The following is a 17,371-nucleotide window of genomic DNA, read 5'->3' on the forward strand; positions in this document are numbered from 1 at the left end:
CTCCAGTTATGATAATATGAAGAAACAGCAGTTAACAGATGACTAAGTAGCCTGTATGAAGTCAAGCTGAGCCAATTAAATATGCAGCTGTCTCTACTATCACCCAGAAACCAGGGGTAGCAATACCCTGTTATTGTGGGTAGAGAAACCTCAGAAACAAAAGACAATGAAAGGCAGAATTATGCAACTGAGGAAATTATCTTTCTTAATTTCTTAATATATACATTATTCTGATGTTGCATTTTATTATTTTAATTTTCTGTGAGCTGCCCAGAGAACACATGTTATTGGACATCATATAAATATAGCAAAATAAATACATACAAGTGACAGTATAGCTTTTCATGGTACAGTATTCCATTTTTATGTTGAATTACATACCCAATTTAAGTTACTTAGGGCATAAATCCGACTATTATTTATGCCGGGCTAAGGGGAGCTGGATATGGCAGATCTCTGGCTGGGTCTCGGCTCAGCCCGGCCACGCCGGCATAAGTCTCTCATCCAGGCTCAACTGCAGCCAAGTTGGGACCAGCTGGCTCAGCCAGAGATCCTCTGGAGAAACCCAGCCCAGTTCAGTGCAAGGCCCAAAAAAGGGGCATTTCAGGAGTGTGCCGGGGGAGGGAACTTGCGCTACATCCTGGTCCCATATGGCTCCCCTTCTGCTGTCCTCCATCCCAAAGCCAATATGCTGGGGAAAGGGGTGGCAGAACGAAACATGTATTTCATTTCCTTCTGTTGCAGCCTTTCAGTGCAGCCCTGCCCCACAGAGACTCCTAAAGGCTTTGCTGGGTCCACTCTGTCAGCATCCAAATAGATGGATTGCCCTGGTTGTTTACTTGCTTCAGAAAACAAAATGTTACTAATTTATTTTCTTAATATTCCTTTTCCAGTGCATCCTTCCTATACTTTTCTCTACTGAAAAAGGCTTGATTCCAGTATGTTCTTTTCAGAGGTCACCTAGAAATCCAGACATCTCAGATGACAACTTCAATCTAAACAACTCACCTTACAGATTGCTAATAATTACTATAACATTTATTGCACAATCCAACCACCTCAGTAAACATGGAAAAATAATAGTTACCGTAAAACAGCTAACCATGCAAACCGAACTCTGCACTACCCTTTTAAATACTTAAGAATAATATTAATTTCACTCCCTATTTATTGTAATTCCTGTTCTTTGTTCTAACATTGATTTTTAGACTCTTTTTAAAAAATGAGTAGCTTAAAACTCAAACGCCACCACAAAATCAGAAGGTGTGTGTCTGGATGAATCAAAATATTATACATCATGGTTTATTTACTTGGGTGGAACTATAAATTCAGGTTGCTGCTCTGAGCAGTTATTATTTATCTTTGAGGCCATTGACTGTCTTTGAAATGGACATTTAAGAACCGCTGCTTGTTCAAGAACACAACCAGAATACAGGAAATGTCCAGGACAAAATTATGTACTTTTGCATGGGGTGCCTCCATTATTGGAAGTTTTGTGTGCTGGTCTCTGTAAGGCAGAAGTGGCTAACCTTTTTGGCACAAAGGCTGCATTCACCCCTGGCCAACCCTCCAAGGGTTGCACGTACATTCCTCCCCCAGCTGAGCCATGCAGTTCAGAAGAGGATGAGGTCCATCATCCCCTCTCCACTCATCAAATGACTGATCTCATGGTTGGAGCGAGGGCAACTTGCATTCCCATCAGGGCCCTCGACTCCATCCACCTTAACGCTGTATCTACTTTAAAAAAGGGTTATTTTAGGCACCACCATCAGAAATGTTTGTGGGGTCTTGGGGCCACCAGAAAAATGCTTGGGGCTGGATCTGGTCCATGAACTAGAGCAGCCTTTCCCAACCAGTGTGCCTCCAGATGTTGTTGGACCACAACTCCCATCAGCCTCAGCCATCGCTGAGGCTGATGGGAGTTGTGGTCCAACAACATCTGGAGGCACACCGGTTGGGAAAGGCTGAACTAGAGAGTAGTCAGCCCTTTTGTAAGATGTGTTGTAAGACATGTTAGGAGGAACTTAAGATATACTCACATTCATTCTCAGATTCAATGGTCAAATACAATATATCTAGTGTATTTAATTTGAAATACTTTATTGTGAAGACTACAATAATCCAAATCACAAGAAAGTTTGTAAAAGTTACTAATTGTTCACAATGTTCATTTGGAGAATAGCAAATGTTAAGAAAATATGAACAGCAAAGATGAGTTAGTCTGTTAAATATACAAACTGAAGATTCTAGGTTGACAACAAATAAAATAATATTTAAAAAGAATAGGAGATGCAATTTTAGGACAAGATTTCTTTTGAAAAGGGAAATCAAACAGCAGCAGGTGACAATTTAAAAATAAGAGCACAAATAAGACTTGAGAATAACTTCAAGCTGCAGATATTACAGCTGGATGATCCCGTTTTGGGGCTAGATACCTTGATCTTCCATGGAATCAAAAACAGCAGGCAGTAAGGCAAGACTGAGAGAGGCAATCTAACAGACTAGACTGTTGAGTGAGAGAGAGTAAATAACGTGAATGAGTGGGAAAGAAAAGGGAATGAAACACACACACACACAAAAAGACACAACAGACACAATAAACATAATAACATAGTATACACAATTTCAGAAAGAGAAGATTTGCTATCTGAAGAAACAAATATTCCATGCAAAGATAGTGTACTCAGGTGATGAATAGAGAAAGAAAAAAAGAACACAATTGATTTGTTGTATTTTAATCGAAAGGGCTTTTAACCCAGCCAATTCACAGTGAACTCACAATGGGGAAATATGCTTAAATACAAGACCATTATGCTATAATTGCTGCTTTAAATTAGGGCCATTGCACACATTATGTATGTGCCATCACTGCAGTACGGCCCTTCCTGTGACCTCCACAGACAAACTGGCAGCTTCCCAACAAAGCATTTTTATGGGTACAGGTCTCATTGTTATTTCTCCCTTGATTTGCCAAAAAAAATTCAAAAAATATTGCAATCCATAACCTGGTCACTTCTACATCAGAAAAGAAGTTCTGAGACACCAAGGACACCAATAGAGCTGCTTCCTGGACCATCTCAGGAAGCAGTCACTGAAGAAAGAGAAGGAAGAAGGCCAAGGTTATCCCTTGCTATGCCACACATTCTTAGATCCTGATTATTTCTCCCCAGACAGAATCTTGCACAGCTCCAGGCACCCTACCTTTTCTACAATACCAATCCTACAGAGGGAGCAGGATACTAGCCTCACCCAACAGCACACATCACTGTGCCATTAACTGAGGACTGGTATCCTTCAGCACATAACGTTTCTGAGGAATAAAGAGTGGTAAAGCACTCCTGGACAAATTTTACAGAAGGTTAGTTTCTAAGACAAATGTTACTTTGCTTTTTATATTATAACTTTAGGCAGTATTTAACTTAGCTTGCCCCTCAGCAGGTCTATAATCTCCACACAATGTCATTTATTAAGCCATGCCCTCAATTTTAATAATTCAGTATTTGTGCAAGTAACACATAAAGAATTTTTTCCTATTCATTTTACAACAGGAACAAGAGTGCATGGCAGTCAAGAAATACTGAGTTGCTCAGGACATTCCTCTCTTTATTTCCTGTTATATATATATTAAAAATCCTAGTCCAATAACTAGCTAAGACAAAATGTTTGGACTTAAAACACAGTTCTAAATGTATTCACTTGAAAGTAAACAATTTCATCATCTCCAAGCATAAAGTGTCTGTGCACACAACTCTGGGCATCCCAGGGTGAGATTGATTGTAATTGCAGGAGGACCAGCAGGCAACAAGGTAGACGCCATTGGAAAAGGCATCATGTTTATTTTTTTCAAATATTGTTACCAAGCCTTAAACTTCAAGAACAAGGGAGTTAGAAGAATGTAACAACAACTTAGCATCCACATAGTGCTTTTTTATTGTTCAAAGGACTTCATATACATGGATTCAGTAATCCTCACAATATTGTTCAAGGTATGTCAGTATTATTATATATTGTAGATGTATGTGTGAGGACAGGGTCAGTGGCTGTTATATATATTCTGGCTCACATATACAAACTAATGAGTTCATGGCTGATTCTTGGAGATTTGAAAGAAACGAGTGGATAAGGAACCAATAGCTATGAAGCACAGTGGTAAAAGCACAAAACAGACTCCACCATCCACACAAGGGACAAGTATTATCAAGTGGTGAGTTTATACAGATCATAATGAAGCAAATGAATGCACAATGAGAACAGAGAACCTAATTGCACTAACACAGCAATTCAGCTCAAGAGAAGTGGGCAGAAGGGGTGTCAGTGGAGGAGGAGCAGACGGGAAGGTCCATGGTATCCAAATGCTGTTCGGGAGCCTCCAAGCTGGTTGAACGTGGGCTCAGCTGGGAGCTGTGCACAGGGACTTGAAAGTAAAAGCCAGCTCTCATGAACACCCCTGCCGGGGAGTAAGCACTCACCACAGACGTCTATTGCAATTATTTTCTTAGACCAATCTTTTTCTCAGTCTAACTTTGGCCTGGATCAGGATCCGCAGGATCATTCCAAATGGGAGTTGGATATTGCGTAAGTCTCACCCCTCGACCCATCCTCCAACATGCCCCTGGAATGCCCATTTTTGGGGCCTTACACCAGCTTCTGCCAACACTCCTTCTGCAGGGCTGGGCTTTCCTGGCAGACCCCTGGCTGAGCCAGAAGCATCTCGGCTCTGCTGCGACTGAGCCGGGGTGAGGTGCTTCTGCCAGGGGTCTGCCATATCCAGCTCCCCTCAGCCAAGTGTAAATACGAGTTGGATTGTGTCCTAAGATCACTCTGAACATATCAAGCTTGCCATTTATTTGTGGGATCTTCTATGAAAACATTGCATGCCTGAAATAAAATGCAAGGTGAACTCTCAACATCTTTTTTTTTAAAGTAAAAGACCTTGAGTGTCGACAAAGGGATAACAGCTCTATTTTCTACTTGTTCATGTAAGCAGCAAAAAACTAAACTAACCTGTTTCAAAATTAGTGCTCTGGAACACCGCCAGCGATGTATTTACTTCTGTGAGTTTAGTCACACTATAGGTGGCATTTTTAAAAAAGCACAGGCCATAATTTCTGAAAAAGTATATTTTGCACATCTATAGGTTTAATGTTGATTTAATTTTGGATTATCTGCCATTACACCATTATCTCTTCAGGTACCTGGTATCTCACCTTTTGTTCAATTTCTTCATAATCTCCTTGGTAATTTCCACAGATTACACTGGAAGAAGCTGAGAAGGTTGGACCCTGAGAATAGTATTGAGAACTTCGATATCCATCCCTCCGCAGCTTGTCACATTCTGTATAATGTGGGGAAACATTTAAAAAAATCGTTATTATTTTTGTTGCTATGTACCAAGGTGGGCAACCTGTGGCCTAAAGCCAACATGTGGGACCCAACCTCATTTTATGTGGCTCATAATGTCTCCTGAATCTGCTTTATTGTACCTCATCAAAGTTCTTTCTTCCCTGTTTGTTTTCCCCCTTATTTTTCCTGGCCTTTTAAAGTATTTTCCTCCTCTTTCAGTTCAAAGGGGAAGTATTTTATCTGAATTTTTAAACTTTCCCCTGGTTGTATTGCTTTGGGAAAGAAGTCTCCCCCGCCCCGCCCCCCTGGTATCTGAGAACAAACTGGTGACTTCTGCCATATGTGTGCATGTAGCACACTAAAGTAAAAAAGAAATTACTTTCGCTTGCTTTTCAAAACAATAGCTGTATTAATCTGTTCCCCCTTAATATGCTTATTTGAGAGTAACCCAAACAAACCCAGTGGAGCTTACTTGTGAGTAAACCTGCATAGAAATTGGAATTCTAATCTGAGGCAGCCATAGTGAAAATTGAAGTAGGGTGATCTATACTCTGGATTAATTTAACCCAGAACGCTTTTGTCTGTGGCACGTCCCAACCTTGGGAAGGGCCATAGCTCAGTGGTAAAGGTCCCACTCCATGCAGAATGTCCCAGGTTTAATTCCTAGCAACTCTGTGTAGGACTGGGAAAGATTCCTATCTGAAACCCTTGAGCACCACTGCCAGTCAGTGTAGACAGTACCAAGCTAGATGGAACAATGGTTTGACTCAGAATAAGGCAGTTTCCTATGTTCCTCTATTCAGCTCTGGCTCCACTCTGGCACGTGGCCTCCAAGGGAATGGGGGCCTCAACAGCAGCAACAACAGCAGGTTCCCCACTTCTGTTACATGAACACTAACACAAGAGATGAAACAGTGCCAATGTCAAATTTATTAATATTTATTTACCAACTTCACCCACTCAAAGAAAACATTCAATTAAAAAAAATGGCTTAAGTCTCCAGGGACCTGGAATGTAATGGTGTGAGACCAAAACACATATCTAGTTACCATAGCCTCATATTCTGTTTCTCCCCTCGCCCCCTAAAAAGGTACAAAGGTGACATAAATTCTGCTAATAGTAAAGGTCTCCTAGCCAGAATAAATCAATAATATTTTAATATATTTTGATGTTGTAGTACATTCTGTCTTTTTGCTAGTCCTGAGCATGGAGAAAGATATTCCACCACCCAACCCCCAACTTCTGCTCAGTTCAGCTCTGGCTTCAGAGTTTCTACCAAGCACACATTTTCCAAGCCATCTTTGCAGCCACATGAACAACAAACATGCTTTATATAAAAATAGATGCTGACATTCTTTGAATAGCGAATTTTGCTCCAAATTCCACATTTGTTTAGGATGACTGGAATTACTCCTTTCTATGCCTGTCTGCCCCTCCTAGTTAAAGAAAAACAACATGCATTTTAACAGGCATATTTAATACATAAATTAGACATATTACATATTAAAAATCAGCATCTGCTGCTCTGATTTAATCCTAATTATTCAGCAGAACTAGTGGCCCACACACCACAGGGTCTTGAGCCATTTTGAAACAACTCAGGGGACAAGCCTTAAAATATGACCCCTTGGCTGTTGCAAACTATATGCACTCACCTCTCCTCTCCTCTCCAAAATGTGATTTTCTAGTTTTCATTCACTTACCTGTACCTGCTTACAATACAGCTATGACAACATTGCTTGAAATATACACATCACTGACCTTAGAAATAATGGTTTCTAGATTAAGGTCCTAGATTTAGAAATTCATATAAATATGTTTACTGCATGCTGTCAGCAGACACTTACATAGTATTTACTAAAAATTAGACTTAAGACAACATAGTACTAATCCAAAACAACATTTTTCTTTAAATATAGAAAGTATGTAGGGTAATAGGAAATGTGCTCTACTGTGATACACATGCATTTTACATATTTCAAAACAGAAGATGTCAAAATAGATGTACAAAGTATAGCATGGATTGACATATGGCTGTCTACTGCACAGTTAAGGTGGAAGAAACAAAAGAGAGAGAGAGAGAGAGAGAGAGAGAGAGAGATCTTATTCACCAGTCTGGTAGACCTCAATAATATGCGTTAAACCTGAGTAGGGAACTTGCTCACTACTCAAGCACCATCTGCTAAGCAGCTCTGTCACAGGCCACTCAGCTAACGTCTCTCCATGGAGTGAAGAAATCTAATGTAACATTTCCCCTCAATGGTAATGGAGATTCAAATAGAAATTCTAACTTGGTCTTCTTCAGACTAAATATGAATTGCTGGGAAATGAATGAAAAATTTTCCATGCAACTTCCAATCAACATCCCCTGAATTTAAATTGGATAAATTCCCATAATTACTGTAGCTGTTCCCCAGGATCTTTGTCTTCTTTCTTTCTTAATTGATACTCAGTTAAATACAGCTAGAGTAACAGATGCTGTAACATAAGGGAAAAATGAAATCTTCAAGATGTGGGTGAACACGCTAATCTGCCTAGTCCAACTGCTACTTTTACCCTTCCAGAAAATATGTTGTGAACAGAGAGTGAAAAATATATTAGGCATCAAGTTAAAAAAATAATTTTTGAATGTAAAATACAGAATTCTAATGTGATGCTGACAGGTTTCATGCAGACTTGCTGCAGACCTACAATGCAAGCAATTTAAGAAGGTCACCCTTACACATATTCTGAATTTAAGCAGCTTTTTTAAGCACTTCCAACAAAAGGTGCATTTTTAAAAAATCTTGTGAAAATAAACAATATTTTTGTTTTAAATGATAATATTTAATCTGAATTACTCATCTGGAGGAATGAGCACAGTACAGGGCACCACACTTTTAAAAGTTGAACATGATAGCACTCCTCAAATATCTGAAGGGATCTCAGATAGAAGAGGACAAAGACTTGCTCTCTGCTGCCCTGGACAGTTTAAGTTAATGGGTTTAAGTTATAGGACAGTAGATTTCAGTTGAATGGTAGGATAAATTTCTTGCAGGTTAGGGCAGTTCAGCAAAGTTCCTTTGCTGGAATTCTTCAAGAAGTAGCTGGACAACCATCTGTTGGGGATATTCTAGTTCTGGATTCCTGCATCAAGCAGGAGATGAACCAGATGGCCTGTAAGACCCCAACCAACTGTTATGATTTTAAGTAGACAATACTTTAAATATGAGCCTCTAGCCTATGCACTGAGACCTTCATTCTTCCCTTTGCACAATTCACAATTAAACCAGGAAGTCTCTAAATAGTCAGTTTCCTGCTTCATGCAAACCAGGAAACTGTGGTTCCAGAACAAGCCAGGATGTTAAACTACAGTTTGAAGCTGGTTGAGTATCCTGGCTTGTTCAAAAGTTAGTAACCATGGTTTCCTGGTATGGACAAAACAGGTAACCACAGAAGAGACTTCTAGCTTAATTGCACCTCACATGGAGTGAAGAGTGAAGGGGCTGCATATGTGGGGGAAGCTTTATGCATATCTAGCTGAATTATGATAATCTGAATGTGGCCTCTATGCACTGAGCTCACATGCATCTCAACTCACATTTCCTGTTTGGCACACAAGAAGAAACATGAAAACCTCTGCTTTTGAATGAAGCAAGGTCACTGACTCATAGGGTTGCCATAAATCGAAATCGACTTGAAGGCACATAACAACAACAATTCCCCATTATGTTTTAACCTGGAGAATAAGCATATCCTGTGTTTAATCAACAAGCCAGCACATCAAAGGATGATTTCATCATACATTGTTTTAACTAACCACAGTTAGAACAGATGAAAGTTCCCAGACTTCGTATGTAACAAGGAACTGTGATTCATCAAAGACCAACATTCTCAAACATTTATAATTAGAAACAATTTTTGCTTCTATAAAACATCATGTGCTGTAAAGATGAAAGGACTTTCATACGCAGAAGAAACTGTTCCACAGTTTTGTTTGAGATAAGCAGTTATCTCTTTTACACTGTGACAAATGAAGTCCAATAATCCAGCCCAATCTGGGTTCAGGTCTGGTTCTGGCATGGAATTGGTCTGGTTACACTGATGCATTACCTTCCCTGAAGAAGAGACTGGGGAAGTTCAACCCTATTCCCCATCTCCTAGATTTCTTACTCAGAGGCTTTTAATACGACTGACCATGGCATCCTCCTGGACAGTCACTATGACTTGGGAGTTGGAGGCACTGTTCCATGGTGGTACCACTCCTACTTGCATGGGTGGTCAATTAAAACTAGCATTGGGGCACTATGTGTCTACACCCTAGCAGCTAATTAATGGGATGCTGCAAAGCACTCTTTTATCCCCAATGTTATGTAACATCTATACGAAGCTGTTGGGAGGCAGTCATGAGGAGATTTGGAGCACAGTATCATCTGTATGCTGGTAATATTCAGCAATATTTCTCCATTAAATCTGAGTCAGAAGAGGCCATGCACAAGTTGAACATGAAAGCTGTGGTGGGCTGGATGAAGGCCAGCATATTGAAGCTGAATCCTACTAAAACAGAGACATACTAGGTGGATGATTCCCAGGTCCAAGAACTGTAGACTTTGCTGTTCTAATGGGGGTTGCATGCCCTCTGAAGAAACAGGTATTCAGTTTAGGGGTGCTCTTGGAACCATCCTTTGTCCATGGAGGAGCAGTTGGCCCTCAGGGAAAAGAGTGCCTACCATTTGTATCAGCTTGCATGTTAATTGGACTCTTTCCTGGACAAGGAAAGTTTGGCCACTGTGACTTATGCACATTTATACTTTAATGTACTCTGGTGGGATTCCCTTACAGCAGAATGCTGCAGTTGAGGTGGTGAGTGGTGTTCTTACTGACACACATCATGACAGTGCTGAGGGACCTGCTCTGGCTGCCTATTACTAACCAAACCAGTTTTAAGGTCTTATTACTTGCATATAAAGTCCTAAACAACTCTGGACCAGGTTAGGAGAAAGACCAACTTCGTGTCCATTGTCTGGTACGGCATTAAGACCAAGTAGCAGAACCTGGTTAGTCTTGCTATGACCTAAGACGGGGTCATCAACCTGGCACCCGTGAAGGGCTTCATTAGCTCCTATAGGCAGGAGTCCCAGACTCTAAGCTATCATTAAAAAAAAAAGTCACTAGCCCTCCTAGGGAGAAATTTATGAAGCAACACATACAAAATTTTGGATTGATGGTGAAAATCCCCCTTTGTGAGGGCTGTGGACCAATGGAGCCTGATGGGGTGTTATTGTTTTGTTGCTTTTCTGTTTTGTTTTTATAGTGTTGTATTTGTTTTTCTTCTTAATAGTGTTTGTAAATTGCTTGGAGCCCTGTGACTAACAAATCTAATAAATATTATTACCACCACCACCACCACCACCACGATGTGGCAGTGAAGAAGGCACACTTCACATCCTGCATTCTATCCTCAAACAACTAACTGGCGGAGCTCTTTTGGATGGTTCAGGGGTTGCTGATTCTCAATAAGGGGGAAGGACCTCTGGAGCCATCCAAGGCCTGCTATGACCGGGTGGCTTTTTGAGGATAAAGTCATTTGATTTCGGAGAGAATTTGATTCCACAGCTGTAGCAGTCCCAACCGAAGTGTCTGATGCTTCTTCAGCCTGTGATGTATTGTGAGATCACTTTCAGCTTATGCAGCCTGATGTAGACAAGGTGTTTACAGCTCTATTTCCCAATTACATGCACTTGTGACTCTGACCTTCTTGGCTGATTAAATCTACCAGAGAGGGGATGACTGGTTGGGTCTGGAATGTGGTTAACACTTCATGGCATGAGGCAGTGGTTCTACTTAAAAGAGGCAGCAGTGCATCCACTTCTAAAGAAGCTGACCTTGAATCCATTGGTTTGGACTAACTCCCGACTTAACTCCAAATACTACTTTTTAAGAGAAGGTGGTGGAAAGAATTGTGGCAGGGCAACTGCAGGCATTCTTGTATGTTACAGATTATGTAGACCCATTTCAACCTGGGTTCAGACCTGGTCATGGGACCAAATCAGCCTTAGTCATCCTGATGGATTACATGTACCAACAGCAGGAAAAGGGGAGTGCAACTTTGATCCTTCTTCTCAATCTTTCTACAGCTTTTAATAGCATTGAGCATGATATCCTCCTGAATCGGCTCTGGGGGATAGGGACTGAGGGCACTGTTTTGCAGTGGTTCTGATCCTATCTACAAGGAACAGACCAGAGAATAGTGTGCTTTTTGGACTCCTGGCAGTCCAGTGCTATGGGGTGCTGCAGGATACTGTTCTATCCCAATGCTGTTTAACATCTACATGAAGCCATTAGGAGCAATCATTAGAAGATTTGAGGCCAGGTGCCACCAATGTGCTGATGATGCCCAACTCAATTTTTCCATAACATCTGAATCAGAAAAGGCCATGCAGGCCTTGGTGGCTAGGAGTGCTTTTCACAGGCTTCAGCTCATATTTAGATACAATTGGTTACGTGTTTTATTGTGTTTCATTGTTTTCAAATGTTTTAACAGTTTTTAAATGTACTTTTATTTAGTATTTAATTGTATTTTTATTACATGTGTGCTTGCCAATTTGGGGTCCTTTGGGATGCAGGGTGGGATAATAATAATAATAATATCATCATCCTGCTCTGCAGGAGCTGATTTCTAGGAACTCATTAAGCATTTGCTGTATAGTTAACGGTATACATATCTACTTCAGAAGTAAGTCTCTTTGTGTTTAATAGGGCTTACTCCCAGGTTGGCAGCCTAGGCTTTGGGTTAGGATTGAGATTGAGGAAAAACGGAAATTCTTACTGTGAATTTCTGTTTAAGTCAGGGGATGTCGGAATGATGGACTCCGACATTTGAGTCAGCTGATCCGGGGGAACGAAGGGGTACTCTTGCTTGTCCAGTCAGTCTGGGGAGAGCAGGATGGCCCCTCCCCCAGGCTGAAGTCATCTGAAGTGGACCCTGCCTGCTGACCCAGAGGGAGGCGCCATTCCCAAGGCCAATGACTGGCCTCCAGGAACCTCCAGGGAAAACAGGGCTCTTCTGCCTTTAATAGTTGTATTGCCACAGTAAGGACCAGTAGGACATGGTAAACATGAGGTGGGGGGGGAGGAGGAAGCAGCAATGACTGTACTCTCTCTCATTTTATATTATGCCATGCCGCCCATGGCAGCCATTTTGTAACTGGCACCCTCAGAACTCTCTCAAAATTCAGAATGTTCCCATCGGGCCAAGAGGGTTGGCAACCCATAATCTAATTATCTTTTGTGGCAACATAGAAGCAAACTTTTCCCACTGGTAGCACCAGCATTATGGAATATACTGTCTGCTGAAATACTAGTGGACCCGTCAATATTGACACATCTTACACATTACATTTATAATCTGTATACCGTAAAGTACATTAGCACATAATCAAAGGTGTTCTCTGAGGCCCCTTTTACACATACCTGTAGCCATGTGGTGGTTTGTAGTACATTTTTGAACACTGCAAACATGGAAAAGATGTTTGCTTTCATTTTGTCTGAGTAAATAAGGCCACATGATCAAGTCCTGTGCATGTGATTGCACAAATTATACCATGTTATAGCACTTCAGGCTGCATGTAAAACAGCCATGTGGTGCTACATTTATGCAACATTTGAGCATATGCAACTGCACTTGCTCAAGGGTCTTTACACACTATCATTCGTCATTAAAAACCAAAACAAAACAAAAACAAAGGAGAGAGGCAGGACGTTTTCTGCAGCATAAAGATAACAGGGACATTATTTGGATTTGAAAAAGCAAATCAAATTGTTAAACACTTTGTCATGCTAAAGAACGCCCAATATCTCCTCAGCCTTCACCACTCTAAGGGAGGAAGCTACTTAGTAAAGAATTGGCTGGCTTTTGAAAAGCGGGCAAGAGAGAAAACAGAATGGGAAAGAATGACAATTTTCTTCCCAGTTCTAGGAATCACTGCCAGTTTTCTGTCAGTTTGATATTTGAAGCTACTTGGTTCCTTTTTATATTGCTTGCCAAATTCTTAGACACTCTGGGAAGGGCTAGATAGAAATTCTGGCTGAACATCCATACACTTAATATATTTATGATGTAGTAATATGAATTAGAAACCTTATTATGAACTACTTCCTCATAAAGTTCTTCTGTTTAAAATCCAAGCCTACACTATAGCCTAGTTCAGTGGTTCCTGAACTCTTCCATTCCTGGGCCATTTGAAAATCGCTGAGGATCTTAGTGGACCACTTAATGATTTTTCTGCCTGCTGTTAGCAATTATGATGTGTTGTGCTAGATGGTAAAGTATTTTTTTTAAAAAAAATTGTATGGAATTCATATTGGACTACCGTAAAATATGCTAACAAATAAAAGAAGCAATACAAGTAATTGAAAACCAATATGAACATTTTAAAATGTTGTCTACCACCCTTTTTTATAAACTGACAAGCTCCCACTCTGAGTCACTCTCTTTCTCTTGCACAGATTCTCCCTTAGGTTTTTTCCCTCTTTCTCAACAGCTTTCTTTGGTCCAATGTATTTACTCCTTTCAAGTGCCTTGCCATCCTCTTTTCCCGGCAGAGTTCCCACCTCAGACCACCTGAATGAAGCTCATGGACCAATTGGCAAACCCCTGGCTTAGTTAACATGTAATGCTAAAGCCATGGTTCAGAAATAAAAACTGTTGCAAGCCTTCAACTAGCACCTTCCTCTTTCCCACATCTTCCTTCTGCATGACCAGGCGAAGGGCTTTGAGAAGAGTTTAGTTTCACTGTCCCCTAATTGTGGCTTATTTCATATGAGTCAAAGATCATGGTTTAACAACAAACTCTAGTTAAACAAGTCAACTTCCTACAATCCATGTTTTGATGCTGTTAGATCATGTTAGAAACTGACTAGAGTTTGCTTTAACACACAATATCTGGTTCATACACAACAACAAGCTATAACTAAGAGAAAGTGAGTCCTTTTCCCAGCCACATAAGAGGAGTTGGGGAGGGAGCATGTGAAACTAAGGCTCATGGTGATTCATTCCTACTTGTGTAAGTAGTACTAAACAATGGTTTAATGTAGGGGTGGCTAAGCCCCAACTAGCATGGTCAATGAGGATGAAAACTGGAGTCTAGCATCTGCAAGTCCACAAGCCATCTATGGCTTAGCATTATGTGTAAACAATGGCCTACATTTCTGAAAATTCCCTGTTAGGAATGCCACTCTTGCCATTTTGATAACAGATCCACACGTCAATGAAATCCTTATTTTATCTTAATTAAAGCAATGTGGCTATTTTTAGGAAGAGACTATACTTGTTCTCAAACATGGCAAGCCTTTAACAGCAGGTTGTATCTACAAGCCACATGAAGCCTAGAGTGATGTTTCATTATTTTCTCCATAGACATTTAGTCCAGGAAAAATTGCTAATTTGCTTCTCCTGCCTTATGTGATTATTAGAAAATATTTTTAAAGCTTCATCGCTTTAGGCATTCACCATTAACTCGGCAGGCAAATCATGCCACAGTATGATTTAACAATCTGAACCCATGCAGTCATGTTTACAAATACTGTTTATTCTTCAGCAGAATGAAAACCTCCTTTTTCAATGCAGAAAGACTACAATTAGACAATTCAACAGGACAAGGTCTTTCTTTCTGTGGGTTTTAAACTGTGTTTAAAGATCTACTTCTTTACTGTTGCCTTGGGAAGAATTTTTCTTGAAAAGCTGTATATAAATTTATTCAATATATTAATAAGTGAAATTATGGCTTTTTAAAATTGGCTTTACAGCTAAACATACGAAGCTGTCTTGTTTTAAGTCAGTTCTATCTAGCTCAGCATTGTCTACTCTGACAGGCAGCAGCTCTCCAAAGTCTTTCCCAGCACTTCCTAACTCAGCTCTTAAATAGAATTCCTAGGGATTAAACATGGGATCTTCTACATGGTTAAATATGTGCTCTACCTCTTCTATTAAGTGGGTTTAGAAGGAAATGGCGATTCATGTTCAATATTAGTTGAGTTGTTGCCAAACAGTTAACCACTTCATTTCTCAGAAAGTCTTAAATCACATCCCCCCATGTCAATAAAAAAATAGTTTAATTAGAATTCCAGACCAACTGGTATAAGTCCAGAACTAAAAAGCCAGCTGGCTTATACTAATTTCTGCTGGCAATTGATAAGGAAGGCAGATGGATCTGTACAAAACTGATTCCACAGGGGGAAAAAGATCCAAAGACTGAAAAAAGGGGAAAGCAAAGGTAGAAGAGCATATAGGAGCTGTCATTGTTCTAGCAGGATGTGCTGTAGCAGGTGAAGAATGAAAACATATTGGCAGCATTTGCATGCCTGAAATTACCAGCTTCACTAAGTTCAAGAGGAAGAAATGAGGAGTAATGGCTATCTTTCATTTGGTGGAAAGTTAGGGCAGGACCGGGGCCTAGCAGTTGTTGTTGTTATGTACCTTTAAGTCAATTACGACTTATGGCGACCCTATGAATCAGTGACCTCCAATAGCATCTGTTGTGAACCACTACGTTCAGCTCTTGTAAGTTCAGGTCTGTGGCTTCTTTATGGAATCAATCCATCTTTTGTTTGGCCTTCCTCTTTTTCTACTGTTTTTCCCAGCATTATTGTCTTTTCTAGTGAATCACATCTTCTCATTGTATGTCCAAAGTATGATAACCTCAGTTTCATCATTTTAGCTTCTAGTGATAGAGAAACAAATTCTGGCTCTTGCTGTCACAGCTTCCAAAATCCCCAGGCGCCAAAAATTATCATGCCTATTTCATAAGGAGATAATGATATGGCTCAGAGAAGTGGACTCACATCAGATTTCATTTTTCAAGATGCCCAACAAAAGACACTGGTCTCATGTGTAGCCTGAAGGAGATGTGGAAAGTGCATGCATGCAGTTGTAATACCGATGTGAGACCATTTACCCTAGCACAAGAGTTCAAATGGAATTATCTAGCCTGTCTCTCTTGACTTTATAGCTAGAGCTGGCAGCTGAGGGAGTACAGTGGTGGTGAGGAAAGAACAGGTAACTTGTAGCAGAACATACATGCACATGAAGGTAGTCTTTAGGACCTTCATAATCCTCCATCCCTCAAAGTCAACATTGACTTTGTATATAACATTGACTATGTAGTATACTACATACCTGCTAGAATGTATTTAATCTCTTCTATGTTTTATAATTATTGTCACACTCGTGTAGAGTGATGTTGACCTGCAGGCAGCTTGGGCTGATCCTAATGGCACTGTTGCATAGAATCTGCTTAGCTATATGCCTCTCAACCACACTGTATCCTTCTAATCCATCAGGAGTTGGAAATTAATAATGATGTTTGAAAGTGACATTTATAGTCTATCAACAATGCATACTATAGAAGCACAAACCAGCTGGCAACACATTTAGTTTCCACAGCTACCTGGATTACAACAGGGCTTCAAAATTCAACTCTAACATGGATCCTGACGTAAGCTCTATTTCTGTCTCACAGTCTAAATAAGGGAAGCATCAGCCACTGAGCCACACAAGAAGGCATTCAACTTGGAACAGGGCCCATTTCTGCAGATAAAAAACCTTGTATCATCAGCAAAAACGAGTTATCACAAGGACTGTTTCATGTCAAGCTTAGTTTTAAAAAGATGCTAGAGAGCAACACCACTGCACCTCTTGGGCTGTTGATGAAAAAACAGCCCGCATGGATTATAAACCAGGTTTGTGAATTTTATCCAAACCCAAATTGTGTTTGCATTTTTACAAGTTTGCAGAGCAGTACAATATCTCAGAGAGGAGTTCAGGTCTCCTGCTCCCCTGGTGCATTCACTATAGCTGCCCAATTTCCTTGCTTTTTAAAGGTTGATAGACATATCTGTTGGCTATAGGTGCCATTCTTAAATCACAAGGGTTTTTTGCCTATTAGTGAATATTTACACATTGACACTATGTATGTGCATGCAACTGCAAACAGCTTATACAGAAAGGCAGAGATAGTTTTGTGGGGGCTTTTAAAATCTGTTTCAATTA

At 40.3% G+C, this 17,371-nt stretch overlaps 1 protein-coding gene across 8 annotated transcripts in view; it reads right to left on the reverse strand.

The window, feature by feature from the left end:
• NHSL1 (NHS like 1) overlaps positions 1 to 17,371 on the reverse strand; it is a 128,074-nt gene that overhangs the window by 35,029 nt on the left and 75,674 nt on the right. For all 8 annotated transcript variants that reach the window (XM_061623975.1, XM_061623978.1, XM_061623974.1 and 5 more), the window contains one exon: positions 5,208 to 5,335. In XM_061623975.1, the coding sequence (XP_061479959.1) occupies positions 5,208 to 5,335 (128 nt within the window). The remainder of the gene's footprint in view (positions 1 to 5,207; positions 5,336 to 17,371) is intronic.

Source organism: Rhineura floridana, chromosome 4, assembly GCF_030035675.1.
Source record: "Rhineura floridana isolate rRhiFlo1 chromosome 4, rRhiFlo1.hap2, whole genome shotgun sequence".
Taxonomy (NCBI): domain Eukaryota; kingdom Metazoa; phylum Chordata; class Lepidosauria; order Squamata; family Rhineuridae; genus Rhineura; species Rhineura floridana.